The following is a 14,973-nucleotide window of genomic DNA, read 5'->3' on the forward strand; positions in this document are numbered from 1 at the left end:
CGATCCTGGTGTTGAAGTCCTCTATTATCAGAAGGCCACTTCCCTTCTTATTTCTCTCCTCGATTAGTTTTTCCAGATTTCACCCTTCCTATTCCCACGTTGTTATAAGTCGCATCTTCTTTCTTCTCCGATATTCTCATCGTCTAATACTATCCGGTGTTGCCATTTCTCCATCTTTAAACCCATCGCTCTTCCATTCTTCCTGATACCTACTATCACTTCCTCACTTGCTCTTCCTCTCCTCTTCGCTTTCACTTCTGCTGCACTTTTCCAAATGTGCTCTCCATTTTTTCCTCTTTCAGTCACGTTTATTGTAATATTACGACGTCAAATAATCTATTTCCTTCCATACGTCGTTCATCCCTGCTACATTCCAACTCACTCCTGTTGCCCTCTTTATCTCTTCGAATACTTCTCCTTGTTCCATGTTAACCTCTCATTTTTCTTCTACCCTCTTCATGTCACCTTCACTCTTTCTCCAATCAAATAAAACTTTTTCAATGTTTATCTTCTGGTGTCCTACTATAGCTGATCTTCCTCTCTCTTTCTCTTTTGTCTCCACTTTAACTAATCACTATTAAATCTTATTTTCTCTTATTAAATCATCTTTCAGCTATACAGCCATCCCTCTTTCCCTGTTCTTGATCCTAAAAATCTTCATCTTATCCTGCAAAGCGCACATAGTTATAACTGTCCTCTCTCTTTGTTATCTCTGTTTTATAAATTTTCAACGAGACTTATAAAAGCTCTTTCAGATCCTCTTCGTACTTCGCCAACGCCTCTCTTCTCCAGCTCTTTATTCCCCTCACCATGATAATTATTTTTCCTTGCCATTCTCTTCTTTTTTTCATATTCCACCTCCGTTGCAGACATCTTATTCGGCTTCTTCCTAAAGCTCTCCGAGTTCTCCTCCTTCCATATTGGTGCCTTTCTCCTCTCAGTTTCTCTCCTCTCTTCTAACCTCTCCTCTTCTGCCCTTAGCTCACAGATTCTCCTAATGTATGACTTCTAATAACTCCACTGCCCTCCTTTTTCTCTTCTCTCTTGCTGTTACTGGTCCGATTCTTCTCAGTCACTTCCTGTACCCCCACAACCTCAACTCTTGTATCTCTTCACAACTCTCTATTTTTCTCCAAATCGTTCAGTCTTCCCTGCAATTTAGAGCGAACTCCTTCCATACCTTTTCTATTCTTCATTTCCAGTTCCTTTCCATCGATATACTATAATTTTGTTTTTATGCATCAGCTCATTTTTTTCTATAAAACTCTCCAACAACCTTACCTTTATATTCATTCACCTCCTGTTATTTGGCAAATTCCAGACTATGACGATTAACTTTTCAGGGGTAGGTTTCGGATTTTCTTGAAACTTGGTCTGCATGTTGTTTATATGGTAGTGTATTTAAGTATAGATTATTAGATCATTATATTAATTATATCAAAAGTTATGAACAATTGAAAATTTTCTACGAACAATTTTCAAAAATTTATATCTCCGTAACGATTTAAGTTATCGAAGCAAATTTTTTTTTAATTACACATAAAAGAGTGTACTTTGAAAATATCAAGCTGTCGCAGCTAAGACAAGGAGAAGGGTTTTGCAGCATTTGACTGAGGAGAAAAGCTGTAAAGTGGTCTTTAAGCGATTGAAATCTATTCCGAACAATCTTCGAAGTCGAGATTGTCTCATGAGCTTTTCACTGCAGAAAACGGCCGTATAGTGGCCTTTGAGCGTTCGAACAATACTCTGAACAACTTTCAACATCGAGAAAGTCTTCGGAGCGTTTTTACAAAGCTCGAATTTTATTTCGAATGAATTTACTAGTGAAAAAAGCTGCAGTAGTCTTCGAGCGATCGAAAGCTACTCCGAACTGTCTTCGATCTCATGAAGGGTTCTGGAGCTTTTTACCGTGGAGAAAGTCGCAGAGTGATCTTCTAGCATTCGAAAAATAGTCCGAACAATTTTTGACGTCGACAATAGGAATGTGGCTTTTCTCAGAATAGTGTACGAATGATCGATTGATAGCGCCACTGGAAAAGACGATTGATTTACGAAATGATAAACATCAAATGTTATCGGACTAGCTTTAATAAGAAATAATAATAGAGTTGAGAACATGTATGTCCATTAATTCTATTATTGAGAAGGGGAGGGAAAGAGTAGGTCATGTGTAGATTGTGCTATATAATATTAGCTAATTGACAAGCTCATATCGAGATCACAAAATGGTTTTAACGCTATTAAACTGAACTATGCGAGTTGAATATTTCCATGTTTTGTAAATGTTCTTTATTTGTTGATTTAATGTTTATTTTAATCGTGATTTTCTTTGTGCTCTAATAAAGTACTGTATGATTAGGTTAACAAATCTGGCCAATGAAACGTCAAAATCTCAGGTCCACCGTTTATATTATATGTTACAGATTTACTTATAGAAATACCTCTCGACTCAATTATGTATTATACAGATAATACTGATATAATTGCAAATGATAAGAAGTGGGAAAAATCAATTGTATAAAGGAATATGTGTCAAAAGTAACTAACTGGCTTGTAGCAAAAAATTAATATTGAATGTAAATAAGTCTGTATACGAGGTGTGATCAAAAAGTAAGGTGAATTTTGAAATTTAGCGGGCTACGTCCGTTCGATCTTCGACTTTTTTATTTGGTTATGTCGGTACACTCGTCTAGAACATACGTTCCAAATTTCAGCTTTGTAGTATGTTTGGTTTGTTTGTGAGAGGCATCAAGGTTAGAAGTGTTTTGCGTGCTCCACGATTTGCTGCTGTCTAAAAACATGGATCAAAGAGTTTGCATTAAATTTTGTGTGAAAAATGGAATCAAATGTTCCAAAACACTTGAAATGCTGAAAGTGGCATACGGTGAGTCTACTTTAAGCCAAAAAAATGTTTACAAGTGGTATAAACTCTTCCAAGAAGGCCGAGAAGACACCGACGACGAACCTCGTTCTGGACGCCCCAGCACATCAACAACTGATGAGAATGTTGAAGAAGTGAAGAAAATAGTGTTGGGAAATCGTCGAATTACCATTAGAGAAATTGCTGATGATATTGGCATCTCATTTGGTTCGTGCCAAACAATTTTGATGAGTGTTTTAGACATGAGACGTGTGTCAGCGAAGTTTGTTCCGAAATTGCTCAATTTCGACCAAAAGAAACGTCGCATGAGCATCGCCCAAGAGCTACTGAATGACGTCAACGATGATCCAGATTTACTCAACAGGGTTATAACAGGTGACGAAACATGGGTATACGGTTATGACGTCGAGACTAAGACTCAATCGTCCCAGTGGAGGCATTCTGGATCACCAAGACCAAAAAAAGCACGCCAAGTTCGATCAAATGTAAAGGTTTTGCTTACAGTTTTCTTTGACTGTAGGGGCGTGGTGCATCATGAGTTCTTGCCACAGGGTAGAACAGTAAATAAGGAATATTACCTGCAAGTTATGCGCAATTTGTGCGAAGCAATCCGTCAGAAACGTCCGAATTTGTGGAAAAATAAAAATTTGCTTTTGCACCATGATAACGCCCCTGCTCACACATCGTTGCTTGTGCGCGAATTTTTGGCTAAAACCAACACAGTAACGATGCCACAGGCACCGTATTCCCCAGATCTGGCCCCCTGTGACTTCTTCTTGTTCCCAAAACTGAAGAGGCCCATGAAAGGACGGCGTTTTGCCACGATTGAGGAGATAAAGACGGCATCGAAGGATGAACTAAACAAGATCACAAAAAATGATTTTTTGAAATGCTTTGAGGATTGGAAAAAGCGTTGGCACAAGTGCATTATATCCGAGAGGGATTACTTTGAAGGAGATAAAATAAAAATTGATGAATAAATAAATATTTTTTGAGAAAAATAAAAATTCACCTTACTTTTTGATCACACCTCGTATATAAAATTTGATAGTTATGGTGATAGTGTTCCAGAACATGTTGAAATTTGAATTTCCAATGGAATATTAAAGACAGTTGAGAATATTCGAATATTGAAAAGTAAAAATAGATTTTAACTTGAAATGGATTTACCATATAAATAGTATAATCAATGAAACTGAATATCTGATATTTATTTGCTACAAACTGGCAAAAATTTCATGTATTAAGTTGCTACAGTCGAACTACAATATTTTGAACAGCAAGGGACCGAGCCTAAAGTTCGAATTATCGAGGTGTTCGAATTAGCGAGGTTCTGTATGTACATGCTGAAAATTACACATTATTTACGCTTATTTAGCATTAATTAATTAACCTTCTTAAAGTAATTATAAATAAATAATAAATACAATAACACTATTTATTTAAATAATTTCAATTTATTTTTCAACATAATTCCCTTTTAACTCTATACATTTATTATAGTAGTGCTTGAGCTTTTTAATGTTCTCTAAAAAGTAATTTTTATTAAACTTCTCAAAATGCTCAGATGTCGCAGCAATTACCTCTTTGTAGCATGAAAATCATTTAGCCGCAAGCCAAATTTTCATGTCAGAAAACAAAAAATAATCGGAAGGGGCCAAAACTGGAGAATAAAGTGTATGAGCAAATATTTTGTAGCGTAAATCAAATATTTTGGCCGTTGCAATGAAACTTGTGTAAGCTAGTACATTGTCGTGGTGGAAAAGAATTTTCTTTTATCGCCAGATGAGGCTGCTTCAGTATGGCATCAAATCGCTTTAATAGTGAGGCATAATATTCTCCTGTAATAGTTCTTTCACTCTATAGATAATCGATTAATATTATACCACTTGAGTCCTAAAAAATTATAGTCACGACTTTTCCGGCTGATCATACCGTCTTCGCTTTTTCCGGTGCAGATTCACCTGACCCAGTCCACAATTTCGACATACTTTTCATTTCTAGCGTATAATGATGAATCCATGTTTCATCAACAGTAACGTAGCATTCCAAAAACTTCTTTGGATTACGTTGAAACATGCTGAAACATAACTCAGATGCAACCACACGAGCTCGCTTGTTATCAACTGTGAGCAAGCGCTTCTCTCATCTTATAGACAACTTTCTCATGCCCAAAAATTCATGTAAAATGTTCCATGTACATCCCACTGGAATCTTAAGAGCCGCACTACTTTCAGGCACTTTCATCTGACGATCAATAAATGCATGAACTTATAATATCATGAACTTTATCGATCACGGCTTGAGTAGTCACCTCTTTTGGATGGGCAGGCACTCAGTATCATTTGTGCTCTTACGGCCACAATGAAATTCAATAAACTACTTTTAAACCATGACGTGCATTGGAGTCTTAATAATAGTCTTCATAATATTTTTTCAGCTATTTTTCAGTTTCTTTGATTGATTTTCCCCGTAGGAAATAACGTTTAATAAGCAGAGAAAAAAATTTAGATAATAATTTATAACGGAGTTAGCTCTAACGGCCGTTCCCGATTTGGGTAGCTCGCCATAGACCAATCGTATAAATTATTTAAGAAAGGGATTCGGGAATGTGAATGTTTCCACGGCTAACTGATCCGCCGAGTTAAACGGATCAAAACGCGCGTTATTAAATTCACGGAATAAGGAGTGAAAAGTCGAAATAACGAAACTCGAATCAATAACAACAAATTTAATCAAATAACAATAAATTTAATCAAATAACAACAAACTTACTCAAATAACATCAAACTTAATCAAAATAAACAAACCAATAATAAAACATAACAACAACAATATTCCCGGCTCGTCTACGTCCGACAGGTATCTCCGTGCTCGCGATGAAGCACGAATCAGTGGTAAGACAGCCACCCGATCTGTCTTCCCTACTACTTCCACGCTCTAAAATAAAATTCAAAACGATGCCCGTAACAAAGGAAAAGTCTGACAACGATCGCGGTCGGCGAGATAGCTGGCAGATCTGCCGCGCTACTCGCATAGCATGCGAGAGAGAGAGAGAGAGAGAGAGAGATTGATTGAATGATTGATTGACTGATTGATTGATTGATTGATTGATTGATTGATTGATTGATTGATTGATTAATCTTTATTAAACCATGGGGTAGGACCCCGTGTGGTTGGAAGAAATACAACGTTGACAATATATAATAGTGATAGTAATAATAGCAGTATTGTAAGCGTACAAACGACATGTTTTTGTTTAGCAAGCGGTTGTTGCATGACAGTAGTCGAATCTTTTTGATACATAGAAGTGTAAGGCAGCGCAAATGTACGTGTAAAGACTCAAGCTAATTGTATAATCTAAGAATTACAAATAAGAAAACCTCAGAGAGGTGCGCACGAGCTTAATATATAAACTTAATTTAACGCAGTGGGCGAGGAGGGTGTATTTACAATTTTGATTGGAGGGAGAGATTTGGTCCATGAGTCAGGAATCGATAATGCAAGTATCTGCCGCCCACCAGTAGATATGAGGGATTAGGAGCGAACGCAGAGACATTATGCGGGCCCGAAATATGGGGTAGGTAAGCGAGGGAGGCTGTACCTGTCATTCGCTCCTGGTCAATCCGGATAGAGAATCTATCGATTTCGAGGAGTAAAAGAAGATCAAATAACCAATATTTGAATTCAGTGAGTCGTTCCAAGGAAAAAGTGGTCACTGCAAGCTGGTTTAGGAGATCCATACCTCTAATTGGGAATGATCTCTTCCAGGACTCAGTGCGTGGAGCGCGAAAATGGAAGGCCGTGGGTACATTGCGGGTAGAGCGGCGAGCGATAGTAAGTTGATTCAGTAGTGATAAGTGGCCAGTCAGATACGATGGACCATTGTTGCAAACGACCGGCGGTTGCAATCACGACGCTCTCAGGAAGCTCGATTACGGTCCGCTTAGCAAAAACATAGATGATGCACATAATGCACCATATGGCCAGCCGCGAGGCTGGCCAGGTCATTTTGTGCAAAAATCTTTTGTCAAAGCGGCGGCGAGTAATTGTCTTCCTCAACAGAGAAAGGAGACTTCTCAAACAAATAATTCGTTGTTTTGGGAGAGGACGTCGTAAACTTCTCTTTTCTGTACGGGCATATGCAAATGCAAATGCTGAAGTACAAAATGTGCCCTCGACAAGCAACTAATGCTAGTCGACCCGAAGTGAATGCAATGTATATTTGAACGAAGCCTTGCAATCACAAGTGCGGATGTATGTACCTTCACGTGGTGGGGCTGAAAACGCTGTTTCCGTAAAGAAACAGTAGACAAAACACACAACGCTTATCCTTACTTGAACATCGAACATCTGAATTAAACTCCGAAGTTCGATGTTTTGAACGCGAATTAGAATACCCGATTTAGCCTAATATTGGAAATTGATTCGAATCATGACTGGCACGAAAATTGAAAACTGCCTGGGGAGTCGCCTTGTTGGCTAGGCGAGACCCCGCCCCTGACCAAGTCAGAAAATATCAATCGAAAGAGCAGAGATCAATATCAGCGAGTCATAAAAGCCTTCCATAGAAAGCGAAATCCAAGACTTGGGCGAAAATCGGGGTACAACTTTCCTTTCGAATAACGAATACCCACCAGCGTGATCGGGTATGACCGAAACGCAATGGGGAGACGCGCCATGGCACGTCGAAACGATGGACCTGTGAGTCGTGGGAGCAATCCCTTAATACAGGTATGCAGGGTGGGATGTTTTGAACGAGAGCCCAGGAGGGGAGGCTTAGCTGGTTGATCGTCTTAGGAATTTCCTCTGGCTGTCCTAGCTGAGTCTCTCTTCTGACATCCCAATTTGGATTGGCCACTGCGGGGTAGTGGTACCAGGTCAAGCAAATCTCGTAAGATTTGTATGCCGCGTGCTTCCGACGCGGTAGACGTTGGGGCAACTAGAGTCCCGTCGCGCCCAAACCGAGGGTCAAGCCTTTAGTTCCGCTCTCCTTGAGCGTCGAACAGTGAAAAAATCGGTACTCCTTTCGAGGAGGTCGCCGCCTTAGACCAAAAAGGCTCCGACTCGCTGTGTGCGTCAGGAGTGTCGTAGCAAACTTGACTTCCGGATCTCCAAAGTGTTTGAAAGCGAAGGAGTGAAAGACAGTGGGCTATGCCAACCTATTGGCGCCCAGAGAGAGGGGTGGTAATGTTTGAATACGCTATGCTACCCCCAAAACGGAAAAGTGTGAACCAACGCAAACACTCACTGTTGCAAACGACCTTATAAAATAATTTTGCAAGGGCGAGTTGACGTGTCGATGAGAGTGTGAGCCAGCGTAGTTTCAGGCGGTGGAACGTAACGTGAGAGCTGAGGTCGTTATTTGGTAGGAATGGGATGTTACCAGAGACGAATCGGACACAGGCATTTTGCGCCACCTGGAGGTCACGAGTACGTGTCTTGTCAAGATCTATGAAGACGGTGGACGAGAAGTTTAGTAGTGGGAGTACCAGTGACTTAACCAAAGTCTTGCGGAGAGCGAACGACAAAGACCGGCGATAGAACTTAAGAGAGCTGAGAGAGCCGTAAACCTTCATCACTACGTCTGAGGTGTGTGACTTTCATTGGAGAGAGAGAGAGAGAGATAGAGAGAGAGAGAGAGAGAGAGAGAGAATCGCAACACCGACCTCGCGCACTTTTCTTGCTCCTCTCCGTTGTGCTCCTCAGTCCGTTGCTGTTCTTTGTTGCGGTTGTTGGGTGTGTGTGTGTGTGTGTGTGTGTGTGTGTGTATGTGTAAGTATCGTTGTTACCGGTGTCTGTGTATCTGTTGCTGTTATTGCTGTTATTGCTTCCGTCAATGTTACTGTTGTTATTGTTTTATCTTATCCAGGATTTCCGCATCCGAAAGTTGTCCATAGATGGCCACACGTTGATCAACGTTTAAAAATTTTTCTATATACACATCGGTTGAAACACTTTCTTCTATAATTTCAGCTTTCGCACTGATACCAGCGAAACCTGCTTTTATGAAACCATTCTTAATAGTTTTCTCACTGACTTGTCGCCATGCATCAGGACACATTCTCGTAGCTTGTACAATATTGATCTTCACTCTGCTGTTGTTGAAAGTCACGTGTTCATTCAAAACGTCGTGGATTAAAATTGATCGATAGCAAAACTTGAACGAATTGATGATTCCTTGGTCCATGGGCTTGTTCAACGCTTTTTAGTTCCGAAACCGAACCGTAGGCACTGCAGTTGTCGACAAAAAATAGTACTTTTCTTTTTTGCTGCCCGAACTTTCGATTAATCTTCAGAAGCCACTTTGAAAAAATATCGCAAGTCACCCAGGCTTTTCTGTTCGTTTCGTAATCATAAAGCTTTATTTTGACATTTTTAAAACAACACGAATTGTCAGACTTTCTAATGATGAGTACTGAAAGTTTTTCAGTATTGTCCGAAATATTTTAGAAACTTGAAGAAGCAAACTGGAAGTAAAATTAGTTGCTGAGTAAAAATTGAAAATACACTCTACGGAAAAGTAGTCGAGACTGTTGGTTCTGTATTTGTCTAATTTCCTTTTAAAGAAGCCTTGTAGCTATGTAAATACATATATATCTGTAAAGGGATGCAGCAAAGAACTGCTTTTTTAATAAATAATCCACCTGCTTGGCTCTCTAATAGAGTGTACACCGCTACTTTATTGTATGCATGTAGTTTCGCCTAAGTACGCGTCGTCTTGCGCGCAATGACAAATACATTTGTGAATAACATTTTGGCGCTGGTTTTTGGGAAAAACCTAAAAAAAAATCGGCAGCTCAAATTTTCCTCGCATTTTATGACTGCACTGCAGTTGATATATCGTTAATGTATGAAAACCACCGAACAGTCATCGAAATTGTGGGAAATTTTTTAGAGAAAATTAACAGCTTATTTAGGGTAGGAAATTCGTCAATCAAACAAGTACGCGAAGCTTTGCTTTTTTCGAGCGCGTAATCGTCTATGTTTTGTTCGTAGATCGCGCTAATAGAAGATGTTCTTAATTTCTATTAATTCGAATTCTCATCAAATTATCAGTTTGGAATCATCGCTGCTAAATATTCAAATTATATTTAAATCTTATCTATTTTAACACCAGAAATTTCTTACACATCTGATAATGAAAATTCGAAATTCGTCAGCTATTTGGTCACCAAAATTTTGAATTTTCCGATAATTCAAACTAAAAATTTGAATTATCGGGTGTTTTTTACGTATATGTGTATAGGAATGTTAAGGGATCAATGCATGAGTTCAAATTATCGAAGAATTCGAATTATTGATGTTCGAATTATCGAGGTTCGACTGTATTATAATATCAGAATTATATTTTTTGGTAAAAATTTTTATCAACATTATAACGGGACTTTTGCTCAAGGTATTTCGAACAGAAGCCGAAACAAAAATTAGGTATTATTCGCGGATAAAAATTATATGTAGCGGGCGTTGTTGCTATCCTGTACAATCCTATGCTCCTCTGCATTGGCGCGTCCAGGGTTCAGCTGCTTTAGGTTGCGTCCTTCGTCGAGAGAGAAAAATCGGCCCGCGGAGAGTGACTGAGAGGGAACGAGGCGCGAATTAATAAAGCGAATGACTATTATAAATAGAGCGGGAGTGGTTAGGTAAATAACTCGGCACAAATTTCAAGTAAACAGTAGTTTATATTAGTAAGAGGGAAGTTAATACAAATTTTAGAGTTGTAGAACGTAAACTCGACGCAAATCGGCCAGCGTGCCTGCGTTACATAGGCCAGTGCAACACAAACACTCGTAGATATGCAACCGATAAAAAAGAGTATAGCGCACGCGCCACAAGTGAACCAAACGCGGGCTCACGCCACGTTATGAGCTACCGCCGATAGAAAACGAACTGGCGCGCCGTATACAAATCTGTAAGCTGACATGCTTACTCAGTTGAATTCGCAGGCGAACGATACTCGGCTCGACAAAGCGTCAATACGCGGCACAAAGAAATGATAATATATGCCCGACGCACTAGACGCAGTAGCAAGCGGATCAAATCAAAAATTATACAAAGCGAGCATGAGGAGAGAGAGAGAGCGTAAAATAGAGAGAAAGTCAAGTAACGAGCCAGTACTTACAATGCTGATCGTTCGCTTAATCCTTCAGGATTCGGTAGCGCACTCACTTCGCAGATCTATCTGGCGTATCCGCTTCTCATTAGTAGGCGATCGTTTTAATGTTCTCGCTCGTGTCCTAGTTTATTGCTGCTGATACTGCTAATCGTGCGAGAGGCTGCCTTGTTTCCCTCTCCGCTACAATTCTCCGCGTCGCTCTCCTATCGTTCGTCCTTCTCACGAGGTACGCAGTGATCACCGATTCGAAGTTAATTGTTCTGATCGCGCCTATTCTACCTACTATCGAAGGATTGACACGTCGGTTACTGGTTCACTGACATCTGCGCTGTAAACATCCTATATAAACAAATCAATAGCAATATTACAAATATATTTATTACTGGCTTTGTGGAGGGAGAGAGACATAACGAACTACAAGTCGTTTGTTATAACATAAAACAAGGGAACTGTCATAAAAATATTTTTAGTAATTTTATTTGATTTCAGATGCAAAATATTATTTTCTTATTTTGAAGAAATGGCTGTCACGAAAAACTAAAAATTCATCCCCCATTTCCAAATCCTTTTTTCACGCACACTATTATAATTATGGCTTCTTATATAGAAACTTAAACAAACAAAATTTTTTTCCCCGAATAAATCCAAATCTAATTCAAATTTTCATTTTGAACCCTATTGATATGTCTTAACAAAGAAAGAAATGAAATGAGAGATCTTCGAAAACCAATTAAAAAAATTTTTTCTTGAAAAAATAAACATTTAGCTTTCAAGCATCATTTCCAAACTTATCTATTTTCTTTTCTTTTCTTACAAGAAGAATCTTTTAAATTGAAGACGCTATAAAAAATTGAAATAAAAAAATGTATATTTGTGAAAGTATAAGAATTTATTTAAATTTCAACCCTAATGAAAAATCCTCCTGATTTACATAACTAAAAGTAATGATAGGGATAAAATAAAAGATCCCAAAAACTATTATATACTAAGTTCAATTGAATTTCATGAAAATTTATTAAAGATATTTTGTAACAGGCTGCCGTTTAACTTATTAAACCTGTTTGTTATTTCGGTCAAACGACGCCTTGTTATCTACGTGCCGTAAGCACGTTAACCTACCTTGTCCGGGAGTGCGCCTGCGCAGAGTTCCCTCGCCAATCCGAGTTGGGTTCCCCAACTCGCCACTTGGCGGCGCTGTCGCTCCTGCTTAGCAGCGCTCCTACGGCCGCTGCTGGAAACTAGGTTTGCGATTCGCTTCTACCGGTATCCGCGCGATCCGTGCTATGCTACCGGCTTATTCGAATCGAATGTCAACAAACATGCACCCCGGACAAAGGAAAGACAAAGCAATGACTCGATTTAGAATACGGTTTTTCCCTTTATTCAAATGAATTAAATACACGGGGGATTTGCCGAGAGACTCACGCACGCGAATATATATGACAATACGCCTGGGTGGGAGAGAGAGAGATAATCGCGATCGCCGCAAACTAACCGCTCGCACGCTATAAATAATTTCTCCGCGCGCGCTGCGCCAGATCGCACGCTAACAACAATATATAAGCTGGTGCACCTACCGCGAAATAGATGAGGATACGGTGGCCAACCGTATCCGATATGCAAGTCGCAGATTCGCTGCTCCCCTGCTCGCTACTCTGCCGCTTCTGTTGTTGTTGTTGTTGGTGTTGCTGCTGTGGGTGCGCACGTTGATTCACACGTACACTCCGCACTCCACTCACTTCAACAAAGTCCTCGACTCCCTGGATCTCACTTGTGGAATTTTAACGAGGGGCTCGCACGATATTTCACTGGATGCTGCCAGACTGAGTTACACAGTCATACTGACTACTGAACTCTCCCCTCCCGGTCATTGCCCCTACGCGCCCTCTCTCTCCCTCGAACCGATCGCGGCTATTCCGCTCAGCCGCTTATTAACCTACGCGAGTCGAACGATTTTCGGTAATCGTTGCAATTTCAATTCTTACATATTTAATCACTGCCAGTTAATGAGTTAACTAACTAAATCGGTTATCACTCTAAAAAAATCTTATAAATGTGATAAATGAACTAATTATAAAATAGATTTAAGTACTTTATAACAGTGCCAAACTTATTTTTAGGTATTGAACAAAGCTTCTTTGATTATAAGTAGAACCGAAGGATACATTGGAGTACTAATTGACGATTTGACGATAGGAGGTACAACAGAACCTTACCGAATGTTCACCAGTAGAGCTGAATTTAGAGTAAGCCTTAGACCTGATAATGCTGACGAGCGACTTACTCAAAAAGGCTACAAGATTGGATGTGTATCCACAGAGCGATATGAAAAAACTAAAAATTTAATACAAAAAATTCAAGAAAGCTTGCAACTACTAAAATGCACATCAAAAAAATATCAAGACTGGCAAAAGTTAATAAATTTACGTCCCAATAAAAAAAATCTCCAGAAAACAGCTTTTGATATATTAGCTCATGAAAATGTATTATTTGATGAGATAGCTATGCATATACCTGAACTTTATCATCTAAGACATCACCCTACTTTGGCACACAGAGTAAAGGTCAATAAAATAATTAAAACTAACTCACATTTATGTAAATTGTATTGCAATATATTCACATAGATTTTTCGATAATCTTTGTTGTATTACAGATTGAAGCAAGTTATGCTTACGCAGTTAAAGAGCAAATGCGAGAAGTAGCTGAAATAAGAAAAAATGAAAATATGGTGATACCTAAAGAGATAGATTATAGTAGGTTTGTGCATTGGTTTTAGATTTTAAATTACTATCTATAATTTTGTCAGATAATATAATTGATCTAATAAAAATTTTACAGTGAAGGATTAAACGTCAAAGTAGAAGATCGGAATAAGTTTGTTGAAGCGCAACCACAAACAGTAATTTTTGAAATTTAATCATCATCGAAAAATTATTACATATAAAATTGTTATTGTAATTTAATATTTATTATTTTATTTCAGATTGCTGCAGCATATAACATAGCAGGCATCACACCATCTGCTGTTTTAAGATTGTATTATCACGTAAAGCATATTCAACGACTCAGAGCAAAAATGACATGATTATTTATGCCATTTAATGCAAAATTAAAATAAATTTCTAAATAAAATATTTCATCGCTAAGAAAAAAAGCATTAGCTTTTCGAAATTCTTTTTATTATATATAAACTTATATCAATTGTAGATGACAATAATAAATTATAAATTAAAAAAAATCTTCAATTAATGAACAATCAAAAGATAAAACATTGTATTCAAAAGACAACATTGGATTTCTGGAAATTATCGCATTTAATCCGTTAACGTCCACGGGACGGAATTTTTATGTTTCAGTTCGAATTAATATCACGTAATAAATTCGAATAAGAATAACTTGAAAATAACAGTATCCTATATTTTCGAGGGTGCTATTTCGAATGATGATGGTTAAAATTCAAAATAAAAGTTTCTAACCTCTAAAAAATCTAAAATAAAAAAGAAAACGTGATTTATTGATTTATCATTTTTTTGTCATTGATTCTTCACACCCGATACATTTTATTATCGGTCTAAAACCGATCTAGCTGGTATCCATGATGTCCAACCTAAAAGTTAAGATGGTCTGATTTATTGAAATATTTTTTTATCTATGCAAAATGGTGACCGAAACAAAAAATATGAATTTTCTTTTCTTGGAAACTATAGACATTAGTAAAAAATGTACAGAAATAAAAATGTCTTAGAATTATTCAAGGAATAACTTCAAATTTTTTCAAATCATTTTGAAATAATGTTTAATTTTTCGAAAATTTACAAAACTGAAATTTCGAAAAAGTTAAAAAAACATCTAAGTGGAAAAAATTTGAGAGTATTCTCTGACTAATTCCAAGACATCTTTGTTCCTATTAATTTTCATTTAAAGTCTATATTTTTCGAGAAAAAAGTCGTTAAATTCTAATACAGTATTTGTT

At 38.0% G+C, this 14,973-nt stretch overlaps 1 protein-coding gene across 6 annotated transcripts in view; it reads left to right on the forward strand.

The window, feature by feature from the left end:
* Positions 1–14,326, forward strand: part of LOC131673624 (protein MTO1 homolog, mitochondrial) — a 37,985-nt gene extending 23,659 nt beyond the window's left edge. For 5 of the 6 annotated variants that reach the window (XM_058951791.1, XM_058951759.1, XM_058951777.1 and 2 more), the window contains 4 exons: positions 13,118–13,561; positions 13,654–13,757; positions 13,839–13,899; positions 13,984–14,326. In XM_058951791.1, the coding sequence (XP_058807774.1) occupies positions 13,118–13,561; positions 13,654–13,757; positions 13,839–13,899; positions 13,984–14,085 (711 nt within the window). In that variant the 3' untranslated portion in view covers positions 14,086–14,326. The remainder of the gene's footprint in view (positions 1–13,117; positions 13,562–13,653; positions 13,758–13,838; positions 13,900–13,983) is intronic. The other variant, XR_009302732.1, reaches the window with a different exon arrangement.
* The last annotated feature ends 647 nt before the right edge of the window (positions 14,327–14,973 follow it).

The sequence above is a fragment of the Phymastichus coffea genome, unplaced genomic scaffold (assembly GCF_024137745.1).
Source record: "Phymastichus coffea isolate CEN01 unplaced genomic scaffold, Cenicafe_Pcof_1.1 PCOF00014, whole genome shotgun sequence".
NCBI lineage: Eukaryota > Metazoa > Arthropoda > Insecta > Hymenoptera > Eulophidae > Phymastichus > Phymastichus coffea.